The sequence below is a fragment of the Nannospalax galili genome, unplaced genomic scaffold, assembly GCF_000622305.1.
Source record: "Nannospalax galili isolate Female #2095 unplaced genomic scaffold, S.galili_v1.0 scaffold259, whole genome shotgun sequence".
In the NCBI taxonomy this organism is placed as follows: domain Eukaryota; kingdom Metazoa; phylum Chordata; class Mammalia; order Rodentia; family Spalacidae; genus Nannospalax; species Nannospalax galili.
Genome location: NW_008344750.1, coordinates 3194893 through 3212998, shown reverse-complemented (window position 1 = coordinate 3212998; position 18106 = coordinate 3194893). Strand labels below are relative to the sequence as shown.

At 49.7% G+C, this 18106-nt stretch overlaps 1 protein-coding gene and 1 non-coding gene across 7 annotated transcripts in view; both read right to left on the bottom strand.

The window, feature by feature from the left end:
• Positions 1 to 1158: 1158 nt before the first annotated feature.
• The window catches only part of Ap1b1 (adaptor related protein complex 1 subunit beta 1), a 61900-nt gene continuing 44952 nt past the window's right edge, over positions 1159 to 18106 (bottom strand). For 2 of the 6 annotated variants that reach the window (XM_008841094.2, XM_008841093.2), the window contains exons 12-23: positions 14496 to 14594; positions 13765 to 14024; positions 13023 to 13224; positions 12419 to 12439; positions 11778 to 11924; positions 6443 to 6588; positions 4652 to 4781; positions 4297 to 4381; positions 3586 to 3672; positions 3337 to 3491; positions 2800 to 2808; positions 1159 to 2112 (exon numbers count right to left, since the gene is read on the bottom strand). In XM_008841094.2, the coding sequence (XP_008839316.1) occupies positions 2038 to 2112; positions 2800 to 2808; positions 3337 to 3491; positions 3586 to 3672; positions 4297 to 4381; positions 4652 to 4781; positions 6443 to 6588; positions 11778 to 11924; positions 12419 to 12439; positions 13023 to 13224; positions 13765 to 14024; positions 14496 to 14594 (1416 nt within the window). In that variant the 3' untranslated portion in view covers positions 1159 to 2037. The remainder of the gene's footprint in view (positions 2113 to 2799; positions 2809 to 3336; positions 3492 to 3585; positions 3673 to 4296; positions 4382 to 4651; positions 4782 to 6442; positions 6589 to 11777; positions 11925 to 12418; positions 12440 to 13022; positions 13225 to 13764; positions 14025 to 14495; positions 14595 to 18106) is intronic. The other 4 variants (XM_008841098.2, XM_008841097.2, XM_008841096.2 and 1 more) reach the window with 3 other exon arrangements.
• LOC115071692 lies at positions 5902 to 5996 on the bottom strand. Its single transcript, XR_003850785.1, has one exon. It is a non-coding gene; the product is annotated as a small nucleolar RNA SNORD125 (small nucleolar RNA).

The following is an 18106-nucleotide window of genomic DNA, read 5'->3' as shown; positions in this document are numbered from 1 at the left end:
TTTTTTTTTTTGGTCTTTTTGAAGCAGGGTCTCCCTGTGGCCCCAGCTGTCCTGGAACTCACTATGTAGACCAGGCTGGCCTTGAACTAACAGAGATCCACCTGCCTCTGCCTCCCAAGTGCTGGGACTACAGGCGTTGCACCACCATGCCCGGCAGCATTTTTTTTTTTTTTTAATTTTAAAAATATTTTTGTTTTAGGTGTATTAGTGTATTGCCTGCATGTATGTGAGCGCACCAGTGTCGTGCAGTGCCTGAGAGGTCAGAAGAGGGCTTCAGATTCCCCTGGAACTGGAGTTAAGGATGGCTCATAGCCACCATGTGGGTACTGGGAATTAAACCTGGGTCCTCTACAAGAGCAGTCAGTGCTCTTAACTGCTGAGCCATCTCCCCAGCCCCGAAAGCAAAGAAGTTTTAATTAATTGCTTGAGACACCCATAAAATTGGGCCTACTAACATTACTCCATGGAAAGGAGGACCACAGAGGCAGCACCTGAGACTCCTCCCCTCCCGATGGAGAAGAGGTTAGACCCTTGCTGAGGTGGCACCCCCTCCTTGATTGTGAAGCTGCTTGTAAGTTGCTCTCTGGGTGGCACTACTTCTCTGGTCTATTTCGACTGCTCTATCTGGGGTGAATATTCTCCAGACATCTCCCCAGGAAAAACCATGCAACACTGGCCTAGCCTCCTTCCCCTGCCCTCCCCCAAATCAGAGCCTGCTCTCAGATGGATTGAATAGAAGAAACTCAATGAGATGGTTAGCCCTTCCCCAGCATCAAAGGGCACACAGTATCCATGGGGGAGGACTCGGCATCAATGGCAGGAAGGTGGCAGGGAAATCAACAGGTCTCAAGAGCTAATTTCTCAAGGGCAGACTGAGGGAAGGCACTGTCCTCAGAGAATCAGGGTAGGGGCCACAGCCAGGTACATGGTTCTAGCCCAGGGCCCTTTCCCAGAAGAGGGAACCTGACACACTGGCCAGGACACACTTGATGTCATCATTTTTATTTTTCTCTTTTTGAAAATAAGTGTAAACATACAATACATATCCTCTATTTATATATATTAAATATATTTTCTGCAGGGGTCAGACAATATCCCCAGCCACTTGGAAACAGTTTTGTATTCTGATCTTTCTTTGTGGAGGGAAAAAAGTGTCCATGACTGCCAAAAGCAGAATCTCTTTATTATGAAACAGCAGTGACAGAAAAACCTACCATGCTGCTATACACACAGAGACTGGGGACCCAGAGGAGGGCAGCAGATGCTGGAGAACCCCACAGAAGCCCACATGGGAAACATACCCACCGACCCATTACCCCATCCTTCACCCTATCTCTGTTCCAAGAGCCCTGAATTCACTGAGGGGACACCAAGGATGTTTTATAAGCAGTGACCATCCTCAGGGGCATGGGGGAATAGGGGCAGCAGCTGCTGAGGGAACAGAATCCCATACAGGGCTCTCGGAATTCTCTCTGGACCATGTGGATGGTCACAGGGTCCCGACTGGTGAATATGGGGTGGATGGTGCTGGCCCAGGTTACTCCTTTAGGCTCAGCTCTGCGTGTTGCCACCTCCAGCCCCTGGAGTCTCAAGACCCTGACAAGCAGCAATATGGGCACCCAGAAGACCCTACCCAGAGACTTGAGGTGGCAGTGAGGGTAGGGCAGGGATTATGGGTCCAGAACTCCAAAGAGTTACATGCTGACCCCCAGGCACAGGGAAGAGCACCCTGTAGCCTCCTATACAGCTGCTGTGCTGGTTCTATTTCCTTTGATCCTCTTCTCACTTGACCCCACATCAGTAGTAATGAAAGAGAAAGCGGCCACTGGAGCACAGGGTGCAGAGATTTTACTCCAGGAGGGGGCATAGCCCCACCCTGGGCCCCCAGTGGCCCTGCAGTTAGGACCAGGGAAGTCTTCTGGGTGGTCAGGAGCCCCGCCTCACCCTCCCTGCAAAAGTAATGAGGAGGAGGTACAGCCAACCTCAGGGGCTACACAATAGGGCTGGCAGAAGGCTGGGGTAGATGCTGGAGGGACCTCAGTTCTTGAGAATGGTCTCGTAGGCCTGGTACACATGCTGGGATACCTCTGGTGCTCGACACTTCAGGGACAGCTGCAGAAGAGGGTAAGGACAGAATTCATCCCTGGGGCTCTTCAGAAGGGGAAGGGAGAGAGCGCAAGCACCAGATGGAAGAGCGAGTGAGCGAGCAAGCGAGTGTGTGTGGACAACACACACATGGCAGCTGAGAGTAGGGCAGATGTTAGGTACAGCAGAGGGGGTGGCCGTCATAGTCAGGTGGGGACCAAATATATTTCCAGCCCACACACCTGCTGTCAGCCCTGCCAGCAGATCCCCACTGGCAGGCGGCATGATTCACAAGCCTGAGGCTGCAGCAAGTACCTATCCTCAGTGCTGAGGTCAGAGCCTTGAGATTCTAGGCACAGAGGACAGTAGCTAGCCACCCCTTCCATTTGAGAGCATCAGGTCTCAAGGGTCTCAATTAGGAAGGGGGGGCAAGCAGTGTTCTGGAAGTCAGCAGCAGTGGTCCACAGAGGGGTCCACAAGCCGCCTTTGAAGGGCTCCGCATACTGTGCATGTGGAAGTGGTTGGAAAGTCCTAGGTGGTGGCAGTCTGCACGCACATCTGCTGGGCCTTGGGAGCAGCAGGGTGAAGCAAGGCCAAGAAGACGGGGTGTAATAGGAAAGCTGGGTACAGTGCAGCCAGGCCAGGAGATGGGGCATGCGCAATATTGCTAGGGAGGATGGGGGGTAGGCAGAGGAAGAGAAGCAATCTGCTAACCTCCAAGTCCTGTACCATGGGCACCAGCAGGGAAGGTGGACATGCAGCAACCAAACAGGGAAATGGAAATTACCACCACCGCAGTCACTGCCACTGCCCCACCCACCAGTACCAAGGTTACCCAGCAAGGTGCTGGGAGGTAGTGACTGCCAGACTCAAGTACATGGGAGAAGCAAAGCCTGGACTCGGGACCTGCTAATAGCAGCAAAATTTACAGAACTAGGCACCGCTGGAAGTTATTTCCTGGTGGTGCTGCCTCAAGGCCTGGAAGCATGGGCTGTTGAGAATCAATGTTGTCCTGGCCAGGCACTCAGGCACATGGCACTAGAGCAAAAGCCTTTCCCAGTTGGAGTGTGTGCATGTGTCCTTTGGTGTCTTATCTGGATAATTTAATGGAGGAGTTGAAGTTTGTAGAAAGTTTAGAGAACTGATTCTTCTGCTAGGTTCAAAGGAACCTTGGCATTATGACCCTCCCCAACACAGCCCCCCAACTCCATGACTGGGACGCGCTGTCAGAACAGGCCCAGGGGTTCTCACCATGAAGCTAGGGTTGCCTGGCTGGATCCGCAGCTCCGCCAGCACCCAAATGCCGTTGGTCAGCTTCAGGGACTGGTAGAGCATGTCCTGGCCCTCCACATTCCTCTTTGCAATGGTGAAGATGTTGCTACTCTGCAGCTTGCCGCTTGCAGCCTCTGTGGGATCACAGCCATGGAAGGTCAGTAGTCAGTAGGGCACAGAGATGGGTATAGGTGAGATGGTATGCAGTACAGGGCTGGGGAGTCTCACCCGTGTTTAGGGGGCAGTCTCTGATCTGGAACTGGGCTTCATTCTCATTGGGAATGTCTTTCCACGTGGCCAGGAACATCTGCCTGTCTGTAGGGTGAGTGAGTGGGATATGGGTTAGAGAGAAGACCCTAATAAACTGTGGCCCCTCAGCATCACATGCAGGAAATTGGCCTGGTCTTCAAACTACTACCTAGAAGCTGTGTGAAGGCACTGGTGCCTCCACAGTCCTATCTTGCTTCCCTCAGCAAAGCATCAGCTCAGGATGTATGTCTGTTCCCAACTGTCCCCAGCTTCTTGTCTCTCCTCCTCTTCACCCTCTATCTGTCCTCTTCCTCCTCCACCCCGTGCAGCCTAGTTACAGCTCTGTGGCAAGGACTATGACGTTGTCACATACAGCTCAGCTCAGGATGAGCCCTCCCTGCAGGTTCTCAGAGTTCTGGCCCCAGCAGAGAGATGGGCATGTGGTATATGGCACGATCAACCTGGATCTTTGCAGCCCATGGGACAAGCTGAGGGGTGAGCAGGAGGCCCATGAGTAAAGTGGCGTAGGCCACCTGCAAGCCAGAGTTCGGGCCCCCAGGCTCTGCAGAGAAGCCCATCAGGGAGTAAGACTGTCCTGTTGATTCTTATTAGATCCATTAGCCTCCCCAGTTTCTTTAGCTGCAGCCCTACTGCACAGACCGCCCCCCCCCAGGGCCCCTCACAACTCACCCATCTTCCCATCCTCCACAAAGAGGACGTGCAGGGGGTACAAGGTGCTGAAGTAGAAGACATCAATGTTGTTCTTCACAGCCACCTAGGCATGGGAGGCCCCAGTCAGTCCCTGGGGTTTGACACCCTGGTTCTTGGGCTTCTACCACCTCTGAAGCCCTAAGAAGGGCATCCTAAGCAGGCTCTCTCATAGGATCCTCCCTTATAGCCATGTCCCCTTTTCCCTACCCCAGGCTCTCAACCCATCTGCAAGCAAGAGCGTAACTCTTTATCAGCCCCCTTGTAAATATGGCCAGTATTCATCCCAGGGCTGAGAATGGGCAGGAATGGAATGTCCAGCCCTGTGGGGGCACACCTGAAGATTGTTTAGAGGTTCCATCTTCATGACTGAGCCCACTGTGTTAAGAGGCAGGGAGATCTCCACGGTCTGGTTGGGGCTGAGTGGCGCATGTACCTGCAGTGGGGCAGCAGGGGCCAGGCCGAAGCTGAAGAGAGAGAAGCCCCCACAGGGGTTATAGAGGTATGGGTGCTGACACAAGACAGGTGGGTTCTTTGGGTTTAGGAGCTGGGCTGGTGGTAGATACAGAACCCCTTTACTAACTCGGCCTTTTCTCCAGCTCATAACCTTCCTAATAGTCATATGTATAGGAGACAAAAGCTTTAGGCTAGCATTCAACTCCAGTGTGGATGAAGGCAGAGGCTAATTTCTGCTTCTCTTTCTTCTCTGTGCTGAGTCCTGGTAGGCCAAGGTAGCACAGCCCTGGCCTTAACTTTCAGACCTCCATCCAACAGACTAGACACCTGGCCATCACTTTTCTAGTTGGAAGACTCTGTAATAGCCTAGGTTTACTGCTAAGCCCCACATCCCAGGAAGGATTTGAAAACCCCAAGTAAAAGCCAGATTTCACTGTGAGTCAAAAACTGACCAGGCCACACCATGACCACAGGCTAAGCCCTGCCTCTCGGGCTATGGACCAACTAGGAAGATCTCCTTAGTATGATAGACACTTAGCCACAGGCTTCTGGAAAGTGAGTCACAGTGGTAAGGATAGGGACCTGAACTGAGCACTCAGTATGCCCAGGATGGCATATGACAATATGGCAATATCTATACTTAGAAAAGCCAGAAAGAAGTACACCTAATTCCATCTTCCCGATGAAGACAGTATCAGAGACAGGTGATGTCCAGACCCCAGATCCTATAGGGCGAGTGGCATGCTGAGAATTGAAACTACAGCAAGGCATGTGGTTCCAGCTAGGCTCTCTACACAGAGACCTAAAACCTATGGCTCAGGGGGAACTCCAAGCCTGGATGGTGGTTCTGCACTCCAGGCTTTGCTGAAAATGCCAAAACTGCCTGGCTGTGACCCTTGGCCAGGGCTTTTGCTATGAGCTCAGGTATCATTATGTATTAAGAGAGGGAAGTAACATCAACTTTAGTGGACTGTCAGTTCCACTGACAGAAAGTCCTTGACCTAAAATCCGCCACCCAGAAGTATTCAATTACAGAGTTTGTTATGAGGAGCCATACACCTATGGCTCCAGTGTTCTGTGAGGTGAAGAGACATAGCTGCCACAGCCTTCTTAGTCTGCCCAAGGCTCTTCTGAGAAGCTGCCCCTTCAGTCAACTTCTTAGAGGCTCAGTTTGCTCATCACAAGCCACTCAGGAAGAGGAATCATCAAGAGGGGCTATCAATGTTCCCAGAAAGCCTAGCCGTGGTGGCTCCATCCATCATGGACTAGCAGGTATACTTCCCCGCCAATAAGCAACATAGAAGACCTGGGGAACAAGGAGCTGGGAGCAGCCACCATTCATTCCCTGAGGTCCTGATAATCTTTAGCTCCCTGGAGGAGGTTGACTGGCAGCCTCACTACTCACACATTTTCTTAGAGCTATTCCCCAACACGAGTGATGTAGGCCTGAGGGGGGAGGCAGGTGGGAGATAGAGCTTCCACTAGTGGGTTTCTGGCTTAGAGCTGGGATTTCTGATACAATACTGTCCTTTGGACATTGGAGGAAGGCAAATTAGGGGAGACACTGTCCCACCTCTGCCTTGTGCTTTGAAGTCCACATAGCAGTCATTAAAGAAAATGACTGCTGTTGAGTTTGGACTTTATCTAAGAGGTCATAGGCCCAGGGGCTCACCTGTTGCGATTGAACTGGATGGCAAAGTCTGTCATGACCTGCAGGGCCTTGTTAGTCAGTTGTAGGTCCATGGAGATGGAGCCCACCTGGCGGGTGAAGGTGCCTGAGATCTCCAGCCCCTTGGCCTTCATGGCAGGGAGCCAGACCTGTAGGGAAGAGGTTGGCAGGGGCTGTGTGCCCGTTTCCCATCCCAAGTTTAGGGCTAACAGGGGATCCTTCCTAAAGGGCCCTTCTGACTGATCTGCCTCTACCATTAAGGCATGACTGGTATACCCTGAGACAAGGAGGATGATCCTATAGCTCACCCATGGTGTGGCTGTGTATATCAGATAGCTGGAGATAGGGAGGTACTTGAAGGGCTGCTCTGCATCTTCAAAGTTCAAAGAAGGCAACATTGAGGAAGGTGGCAAGACAGGTGAAACCCTGCCAGAATCCTAAGTCAAGGACAGAGCTGAGTGTCCAATTGCATCCTGGACCCTCGCCATAGCCTAATGTCTCCCTGGCTGTTACAGCTTGTTCTCTCTTGCAAGAGATATAACCTGCCTCCCATTGAGGGAACTGGCCTGACCAAGGAAGAAGCTCTCATGCCTGCCAGTGTCCTGGCTGCCCTTGTTAACAGTTTTAGGCAAGAATACCTCCTTTGAGAAGTCTGCCTATGTATCTCTCCTTGCCACTTGCAGGGAGCACTGAGAAAAGTGTTTTGTCATTCTGTCTTTATAGCTGTGGCTCAAAGCCTAGTGTAGACCTGGTGTGTGGGGTGTTTACTGGGAAAATGGCAGGAATCAGCCTTGCCTATGAAAGGCAACCACTAGTGTCACTCTTTGGATATGCTGGTGCTTCTTATGCCCTTATTCTTCCCAACTGGCTCACTGGCCCTTGCCATCCAAAAGCCTCAGTCTACCAGGCAGCTTCCACAAGCACCCCAGCATCTACGTTCCTCATGCTACAGTTAAGCAGCCCAAGTTTTTCTCAAGGCTTCTGCCTCCATCTGCCCCCAGGGTCTCCACTTCCCTCTTCCTCTATATCTCCACACAGGTGGCTGTTCATATTTTTCTATCACCCTTTCACAGCAACTGGAATCATCTCGTAAAATACAGACATAATCATGACCCTCTGAAAAACCCTTTCCTATCTCAGATTGGTCTTCACAGCTGGGTCTACTTGGCCTGTCCCTGCTCCCTGCGATGTCTTGTCCGCTGTTACCCCAGGTGGAAAGCTTTTTCCTGTCCCCACATGTGGCAGGTGCTGAACACCATTTCCTGGACAGAAACCACCAGCATGTTCCCAGCTGTGGCATGCAAGAGAGCTGCTGAGCCTGGCCCTAGGCATGGCTCCCTCAGACCACTCTCCTGATTCTGCCTGCTCAGGCCTCTTATTCTTGCAAACTGGTCCTCTCCCAGTTATTCTGCTTGATCATGCCCATTAAGGGTGGGAATTTCCTAATTCAGTCACTGTGGGCTCCTGGAATCTTAAAGTCCTAACAACTCTTACTGACTGGCTGAACCACTGAACTGTTGCTAGCTGCTAACCCATGTGCTGGACCAACTTGAAGTTCTCATACACAGGGAGCCCCATACCAGGAGTGTCAGGAAATAGTTACTCAAGACAGATGAGAAATGTATGAAGGACAACTCCACTGGTCAGTGCTGCCAAGGAAGTGTAGACAACTTGTGGTTGCCTCTAAGGAGGTAGGAAAGTTGTGTACATTGCAAGGACTCCTCCTCAGAAGACTGCCTGATTATTTCTAGCTTACTTAGTTCCCTCACCTCTTATCAGCACTCACTGGGACCAGGTATAGTCATCTGGCCCTCCAGCAGACTACTGGTGACATCATCTGTTAAAACCTAGAAGTAGACAGGCAGCTTGTGGCTTTCCATTCCTGGTTATTCCAAGTATCCTGAAGACTAGCATCCACATGCTGCAGGACTCTGCCCTGCTTCATGCTTATGATATCAGTTGTTTTTGAGGCAGTATTGTGTTGTAGCCCAGGCTAACCTGGAACTTAAGATCTTCCTGCCTCTGTTTCTTAATGCTGGGATTAGAAGGGGGTACTACCTTCTATGACATGCTGATGTGTTTTTTTTCTGTGTATATGTGTATGGGCACACATACCATGGCGCACATATGGAAGTCCGATGACAACATGTAGGAGTTGGTTCTCTCCTAGCATGTGGAGCCCGGGGATTAAACTCAGCACCTTTATCTTGCTGAGCCATCTTACCAGCCTTGCTCAACACTCTTTTGAGAAGGGTTTCATGGAGCCAAGGCTGGCTTTGAACTCCTGATCGTCCTGCTTCTCAGGTATATATGCTGATGTTGGGCTTTTTTTTTGGTCTTTTTTGAGACAGGGTCTCCCTGTAGCCCCAGCTGTCCTACTATGTAGACCAGGCTGGCCTTGAACTCATAGAGATCCGCCTGAGTGCTGGGATTAAAGGCGTGCACCACGCCTGGCTGATGTTGGGCTTTTAATGGGTACAGCTTGGCGTGGCGCCTTGGTGTAGACAATCTTTTTTTTTTTAATTTTTATTTTATGGTTAGGCATGGTGGTGCACACCTTTAGTCCCAGCACTCGGGAAGCAGAGGGAGGTGGATCTCTCTGAGTTCAAGGCTAGCCTGGTCTATGTAGTGAGTTCCAGGCCAGCTGGGGCTAGAGAGACCCTGTCTCAAAAAGACCAAAAAAAATTTATTTTGTGTATGAGTGCATTGCCTGCATGCTAAGTGTACCCATGTCCTGCAATGCCCATGGAGGTCAGAAGAGGGCACTGCATCCCCTGGGAGTGGCGTTATGGATGGCTGTTAGGAGCCATGTAGGTGCTGGGCACAGAACCTGGTTCCTTGCAAGAGCAGCCAGTGCTCTTAACCACTGAGTCATCCCTCCAGCCCCAATGTGGATAATCTGTATAGTAGACAACTGAACATGGTTTATACCCTGTACTCCATGTTCTCAGGTCCTGCTGATTATGACAACCTCTTATGTTAAGGAGGTGTACAGCTAGGCATGATGGCTCATGCCTGCAATCCTAGCACTCTGGAGGCTGAGGCAGGACAACTGCTACAAGTTCAAAGCCAGCTTGGGGCTACACAGCGAGACCCTGTTCCAAATTAAATAAATAGGCATCTAAGTGTTCTCACTTTGGGGCACAGTGACATACAGGTTGAAATAGAAGCTCTGGAGTGGCTGCCCTGCCATCAGTTCCGCAATTCCACACTGTTACCAGCTTTGTGGCCATAGGCAAAAGCACACAGATTTCTCAATTGTAAAATGGGGATAAGAGCAACATAAGGCTGTAGGAGGACCTGTAGGCTGATGCTGCAGAAGGCTGGTGAATGCCTGGCTTCAAGCCTACTGCTGTAAAGCTGCTTTATGTGGACCTCTCAGAGTCCAAGCTTGTAAGGGGCCTGCCTGGGGCTCTGGCCACCACCTTTGTAGGTACAGCAGGCACACTGCAGGGGAGGCCAAGAGGACAGGGCAGGTGCTGCTCATGGCTCCCACCACAACAGACCTCTATGGATCCCTGAACCTCAAGGTTTCAGCAGACATGGCTTCTGACCTATGTGCTGTGAGAGAGGCTAGATCTGTCCTTGTGGTACTTCCTTGACACTGGTGACATGACCCACACCATGTTCTCCTTAGTCTCAAGCCCACATGTTCACATCCCAAACTCAGCTCTCCTAACCCAGTGTTTAATGCCTCCCTCGCAGTATCCATGTTTACATCAGAGCCTTCATTATCCTGCCATTATCATCTCTGGGAGTTCTCATGTCAAGTCACTGTCTCCACCCCCCAAAGCTGCTGTTGTCTGCTGTAGGCTGCTAGCAGCACCCAGCCCTCACTGACAGTCTCCTCTGGGCTTTGGAAAGCCCCACCCCTTCCTTGGAGCCAAAGCTTACATGCTGCAAACCAGACTATTTTATCACTTAGCTCTGAACCCTCCAATGGCTATCACTGAGCCTGGATCAAAAAGAGCAAGTGCTCAGTCTGGCTCTGCTTCCCACCTCATCCACCTCTAGTTGAGCAAAATGTCTTGAGAGGTGACACTGCCCTTAGGAGCACCCTGGGTACTTGTGGGTCATTTTTTAGACAGCAAAATGTGGGCAATGGGAAGCACTATGCTTGGGGGCTGGAGACAGTGATGCTGGACATTCTGCCATCATGCAACTTTCCTGCATCCTCGGACTCTTTTCTGCAAGGTTTACATATATAGAGATATATAAATACTGAGAAGATCCCAAGACTAACTCACAGGGAACCTGGTCTGTCTTTTTGTTGAGGGTCTCATGTAGCTCAGGCTAGCCCTGAATTATGTAGTCAAGGATAACTTTGAACTCTTTGTCTGAGAGAGGGTCTCACTATGTAGGCCTGGCTGGCCTAGAATTCACTATGTAGATAGGCTAGTCTTGAACTCGGAGATGTGCTTGCTTCTACTTCCCAAGTGCTGTGATTATAGGTGGGCAATGCCATGCCTACCTATTCTGTTTGCTGAGAACTTTACTGGGAGTCAGTTGCCACTTCAGAAATTAGCATCACCATCAGCTACACCATTCACACTGAGCTGCTAATGCCACCTATGGTTGTCACAGTGACATTTCTGGCATGTCTTTTGGGGCAAATAGGTGTGCCCATGTTTGCAGCATTAGACTGTGTATTTTGTATTCTCTCTTGTCTCGTTCATGCAAGATGGCAAATGGTTATTTTTTAATGTATCTGTAAACAGGTCATCTAGTCCACCAGTTTCCTTCAGAGACAAGAAATGGGCACCGTGAAATGTCCTTTGTTCTTGAGGCACTGGATCTAACAGTATTGAGAACTGGTGACAGACAAGGCATCCCTTCAATGCTTCACCATAGGCTGTTCCCAGCTGCAGTGCTTTTCCCACCTTTGTTCAGCAAATGCTAACCAGGCCATCTGAACAAGGCATCACTACATGGGGAGGTCAAAACAGAGGCTGCCAGGACACTGGACCATAGCCAGGGCTCAGCAGGGACAAAGCATTAGTGTCTAGAGTCATACCATATGCCTTCAGGCTGCTCTCCCATCTCCCGTAGGCCTGAGCTCATTGAGGCCTTCTCTGATCCCATAGCACAGCTTTCCTTGCCAGCACCTGAGCCAATTCCCTGGCATGGACCTATTGGTGCAGTCCCATACCAGTCTTTTTTTTTTGAGTCTTTTTTTCCCCTGTAGTCCTGGTTGGCCTGGAACTCCCTATGTAGATCAGGCTGGCCTTGATCTCAGAGAGATCAGCACATCTTTGCCTCTTGAGTGCTACCACGTTTGGCTCACATCAGTCTTTGTAACTTCTTTTGCTCCTGCCAGGAAAGGTGGTGAAGTACTTACTGCTTTGGGAGCTACATAGGATCCTGACAGGGTGCCCACACCACTGGTCAGGTCAAAGAGGTCACTCAGGCCACTGCTGATGGGTGCTCCTAGTCTGGCTGGTGCTGCTGCTGCTGCTGGGGGTACCCCAAAGTTGGTGTCTCCAATCTAGAAAAGGAGAAGAGATCAGAAACACGCATTGGAGGTAGGGACACTAGGGGCCCTGGAGTAATAAGAGTCACCTGGCTCTCTAGAATATAGGAGAAGACAGGACATCCCTCCACATCAACTTTAAATTGCAGAAACAAGACAGAATGAGGTGGTGGAGAAGGGAGGCTGAGCATTCTTGAACCCCACAAGCCTTGAACTTCAAGAAATGACCTCTGGGATAGGACTCAGCCCATAGTTAAAAGGGGGACCCAAGATGCACTGCTGGGAAGGAAGTGCTAAGCACACAGTAGCTCTTCCTAGGAGAAAGGATCAGGAACTGAGGACCAGTAATTCTCAGGATGACAAGGCATCATTATCATGGGGTGACACTGAAAAAATTTGTGGACATGGGGGCCAGTGCCAAGTTCGTGCCAGGAGATCAAAGCAGAGGCTGCCAGGACATTGGACAACAGGCAGGGATGAAGGACTGGTCACAGAGGGTTGAACCGTACCCCTTCAGGCTCATCCCCCATCTCCAAGCAGAAGCAGGCAAGGTGAGGAGACAAGTAGCAGCATGCAGAGGAAAGGCCAGGAAAGAACAGAGAGAAACAAGAGAAAGGAGAGAGATTAGTTAACTGTAGCTGTAGCCAAGATGCATTTGTTCTGAGGCCCAGAGCCCCATCCCTTTGAAGGGTACTCTCCTCATGGGCTTCACTCTGGAGTCCTCATACCCTGTGAACCCTTTGTACTTTTGTCCTAGGAGCACTCATTGCCAGACTCCAGCTTATACTCAAGGGAAGGGTTCAAAAATCATCTCTGTCTAGCCCCACCAGTTGCCCAAGGAAGCACAGAGAGACTCTGGGCCAGGTTCACCACTTCTCTCTCTAAGGGCAGAGGGAAGTTTGGTCTCTGACCTTCCATGGAGGCCTGGCTGGGTTGCTTGATATCCCCAGCTAGTATAGCCTGAGTTCCTCAAAGCTAGGAAGATCCCAACAGGATGCAGGCAGAATAAATACTCAACAGAACACCCCTTGGCTGATATTCAGCACAGAGGGGGTTCAAGGTCTGCTCCTCTAAAGACCATTAGTAACAACACCTGGGGGGCCCAGAACATACCAGGCTGTCAAGGCCACCACCAAGAAGGTCCACAGCTCCCATTTGTATTGAGGAAGCAGCCAAGGGTGGGCCACTCACTGGGGGGCCAAGGTCCAGGTTGAGAAGGTCACCCAACAGATCACCCTGGGCAGGGATGACATCCGGCTGATCACCAGAGGGAGCTCCAGCAGGAGCTGTCTCAGGGCTCTCTGTGCTCTCGCTCCTGTTGGACACAGGGTCAAGTGGGGTAGGGTGGGGGTGTTGGGATGTCTTAGGGAAGGTAAAGAGACCCCAGTCTCCAAGATCCTCAAGATAGGCACTGGGTAGCCTCACTGTCCCAGCAGGCTGTCTACACAACTCTATGTCTCCCTATTTTCACAGCTGACTGGGTCAGCTCTGCATATTCTGGCTCAAGCTAAAGAGGAAACTGGAGGCCAGTCCTCAAGGACCATCATCAGGCCAAACCAGCCATCTAGCAGCAGCAGCAGAGGTGGTTAAGAACAGGGTTCTGGAACTAGATAGCTCTTGTAGCTGTGGGTCCTGAACTGGTGAACTTTCCACACCCACTGCCTCTACCTGTTAAGATACTTTCTCAACTACTCAAAGGATCAAATGAGGTGATCTAGTATGTAGTTAAGGTGGCTAGAATCCTAGTTTGCCTTACACTAAGGCTTTGCAGGGGTCATTATATGTTGCCTGAACGCATACACTAGGCTGAGAGAGCAGGGAGTAGTACAGCCCAATGCCAACCAATTGCACTCACGAGGCAGTACGAGGTGGCAGGCTCTTGTGCACCACACCCCGGCCGCCCTCCACAAACGCGCTGGGTGGTTTATGGTAGACAGAGGCCAGTGTGCCAATGTAGCAGATGAGCTCGTCCAGCAGTGTGGGCTCAATGAGGTCTGTCTCTTCTGAAATGAGAGGCTTCTCAGCCAACACCACCTCCTTAGCAGCCACAGGATCCGTGGAGAGCAAGCGCCAGTAGATGTAGCCACGGTCCCGAAGGTCTGGGTTGTCTGAGTCCTTGACAGAGTTTAAAGAGGTCTATAGAACTCCTTCCAAGATAAGAGGAGGGTACCCTCCCACAGCCCCATCATCTAGCAATCCTGAGTACACCCAAGAACCTGTCCCTAAGCCACTTCAAGGAATATGTCCCAGCTACCACCTTCCAGCTAGGTATCCTTGTTTTTCTATTTCAGGTAGGTCATGGCTACTCCTGTCTCCATTTCCAGCTACCTCCCTACCTTCAAGTAAACCTTCAGGTTCCCACATAACCCCTCTCCCACTTTTATCACCTATTTCAACTTCACCCTGTGATTCCACCACATGTGCATCTGTCTCTGACTTCCCAAAGGCAGGGAGCTCAGATTACTTTGGCATCAATCGCCACACATGCCATTCTCAGGGGCAAGACTAACTGGAACAAAGGAACAAAGTTCCCCTCCTGCTAAGTGTGGGTTGTATGGGGAGTGGTAGGGAGGCCAGGACACCCACTTGAGTGGCCAAACTGAGGACCTGCTGCACCAGCTCCTGGGTCTCTGTTGGTTTCTTCAGGAAAAGCTTCACAATGGCTGTCAGCAGCTGTAGCTGGACCTGCAGGGGGACAAAACAAGATAGGTGGTCTGCACATGGGCAATGGGAAACCCAAGTCCGTGAAAGCCAGCAGCAGTTCTTTTTGAGACAGGGTCTCATTATACAATCCTTGGACATGATACAATATACCAGACTGACCTGAATCTCAGAGATCTGCCTGCTTCTGCCTCCCAAGTGCTGGGACCAAAAGTGTGTGCTGCCATACCTAGCCAAGAGCTCGTCTAAGGCTTGGAGTCAGCCACAAAATATAGGCCAAGGCAGAAGTCATGGGTGCTGCTGAAGATCCAAGATCTGGAGCTGGGCATTGTGCTATTTGGCAGGTAGTGCTGCTACCAAGCCTAGATGCCTGTCAGAGCTTCAGGCCCAGAACTCAAAGTAAAGCTCAGTTTCAAAAGACAACATATGTGACCAGTATGCTCCTTAAAGGGACCACCAGTTAATAAGTGGTGATGGTGCCATGGAGGCCCAAAGGACAGCCAGCAGGGTTCCACAGAGCTAGCCTGCCATTGAGGAACTGCATGCTTACCAGAAGGTAGGAAGCATTCCAGCCTCTTCCATCAGCCCATCCAGATATCCTGAGCCTAGCTGACACTCCTCAAAGTCCTCATGCTGACCCCAAGCCCCACACTTCTGTAGCCTACTGTATTTCCTCATCAGTGTCATCAAGCTGTTCTGTGGCCATAGTTTTCGGTGGCCAGATGGTGTCTGTCAATTCGCTATGTGATTCTATACTGCTCAGGCTAGTGCCTAAGGAATAGTAGTACTTACAATTCATGCTGGCTAAAATAAACATGCAAGTAATTGCATATCATCCTTCCTAAGCCTCCTCCCCTCTCTCTTCCAATTTGGGACAAGAAAGAAGCCTAAGGCTCCAGAACCAGGGCAACGCCAAGGACAGGGAAGGTAGGAACAGTGGCCCAGCCAGCTCAGGAACAGCAGTACTGGCAGCAACTCCTGGCCTGGCCAGCAGGAGGGTATGTATCGAAACTCATGGCTTCAAATACCCAGCTTGCAAGGTAGCCTGACAATGGAAGAATGGAGAGGATGGGCCAGTGAGATAACTCAGTGAGCCAAGATACCTGTTGCCAAGCTGATAACCTGAGTTCAATTCCTGAGATCCACATAGTAAGAGAGAACCAACTCCCACAATTTTCCCTTGACTTCCATTTCAGCACTGTGGCTATGCCCCCACCCAATAACTTTTAATGGAGAGGATGTAGTGTGCTTCTGAAACTGAGCCATCCATAGCTCTTGACATCTGCCTATAGGTCAGTGGCAGAGAGCAAGAGCTGGCTAAGGCAGGAGCAAGCCCAAGACATATCTTCTACCATCTGGCTCTAGTCATTCACCTTTGGTCAGTGAAGAAGAGGTATGGAAGGTTGGAGAGATGGCTCAGTGGTTAAGAGCACTGGCTGATCTTCTAGAGGACCTGGGTTCTAGAGGACCTGGGTTTGGTTCCCAGCACCCAAGTGGCAGCTTAAAATCATATGTTACTCCAGTTCCAGGGGATCCAAAGTGCTCTTCTGGCCTCTTCAGATACCACATGCATGGTATATTACATGCATGCAGGCAACACACAAAATGAAAAAAAAGAAAAAGCAGTCTAAATCAGGCATAGTGGTTCATGCCTGTAATACCAGTACTCAGGAGGTAGAAGCAGAAGGATCAAAAATTTCAAAGTTATCCTTAGCTAATAGCAAGTTGGAGGCCACCCTGAGATGTATGGAGACCCTGTCTCAAATATGCATTCCTGGGGTTGGGGAGATGGCTCTGTGGTTAAGAACACTTGCTGTTCTTCCAGATGATCCAGGTTCAATTCCCAGCATCCACATGGCAGCTAACAACTGTCTGTAACTCCAGTTCCTGGGGATCCCATAGCCTCTTCTGTTGGGCATTGCACGACACGGGTGCACTTACACATATACACATAAAATAAAAATAATTTAAAAATATATTTTATTTTTATTTTATGTGTATGAGTGTTATGCCTGCAAGTAGGTAAGTGCACCTGTGTCGTGCAATGCCTGCAGAGGTCAGAAGAGGGCATTGGATCCCCTGGAACTGGAGTTAGGGACAGTTGTTAGCTGCCATATGGGTGCTGGGATTCGAACCCAGGTCTTCTGCAAGAACATTCTGTGTTCTTAGCTGCTGAGCCATCTCTCCAGCCCCCTTAAACAGATTTTTTTTAATGTGGTATATGCATTTGTGTGCACCTATGTGTGTGTGAACACAGATTACAGGTACACACTGACATACCCAGCTTTTTAAGTGGGTGCTAGGATCTAAACTTGAGTCCTCATGCATGTGCAATAAGCACTTTACTCACCAAGCCATCTCCCCAGTCCTTAACTTTTTTTTTTTTTTTTTTTGGCTTTTTGAGACAGGGTCTCCCTGTAGCCCCAGCTGTCCTGGAACTCACTATGTAGACCAGGCTGGCCTTGAACTCACAGAGATATGCCTGCCTCTGCCTCCCGAGTGCTGGGATTAAAGGCATGCTCCACCACACCTGGCCTTTTTCTTTTTTTAATTTTTAATAACCACATGATTAGAAGAAGCATTTCACTACAGCTTTAACATATTCAGTAACACACTCCAGAGCAAGAGTACATCTCTTTCACAAGTGGCTGCAAGTTTCTAGGTTCACAGTTGAATAGTTATACAATACTGAACTCAGTATAAGCCCCTGTAAGACATAAAACTGAATGAGTTTTTTAACCTTTAAAAAAGATCTCCATTTCATTTTAGAAAATATTGTTCCTTGCAGAAAGACTCATTGTTTTTGCTACTAATGCTGTTGGCGCATGCATCTCTAATCTGTATGTAGCTAATTATTACTAGTCATAATCGGTTGCACGTGGATCCTTGGTGCCTGTGTATGTCTACAGTCATCAGGTAGATTTCAATGGTAATGTTTATCACCTCTACTACATAACACGATGTAATTAGTAGATGTAATTTCCATGCTTCCTCCTCAAATATAATACATTTTTAAAAATTTGATTGTTTTCTGTGTATCTATATCACACAGAACATCACAAACCATCTTATTCAACTATACACCCGCTTCCCAGATGGCACCCTCCTATAGCCTCCCCCCACAACTAAAGCCCTTATGGTCTGTCATCCCTGCTACTGTCCACTGTGTGGTCAGCACCCAGCCGTTCCCCACTACTTGTCCATCCGGTGAATCTAGTCAGCCTATATAGAGGTCTTTGTTTTGGGAAGATCTGTTCCTCATCTAGCAGCAATCCGTTGTCAATACTCCTTTAGATAAGATTGGGGTCTGCTGTTCATTTTCCCAGTTCTATGCTGGTTACTATTTGGGAGTCCCTTGGGCCACCCTGACCAACAACTCAAAAGAAGGTATCTCCTATCTGGCATTGTTGCTTGTTATGTAACCTTTAGCTATACATATGGACTCTTATGAAATTATATTGGCTCCCTTAATCTTTGGTTATACTTTCCTTTTGGGTGTTTAAGGTAATGCAGTTATATCTGATTTATATGTGAGT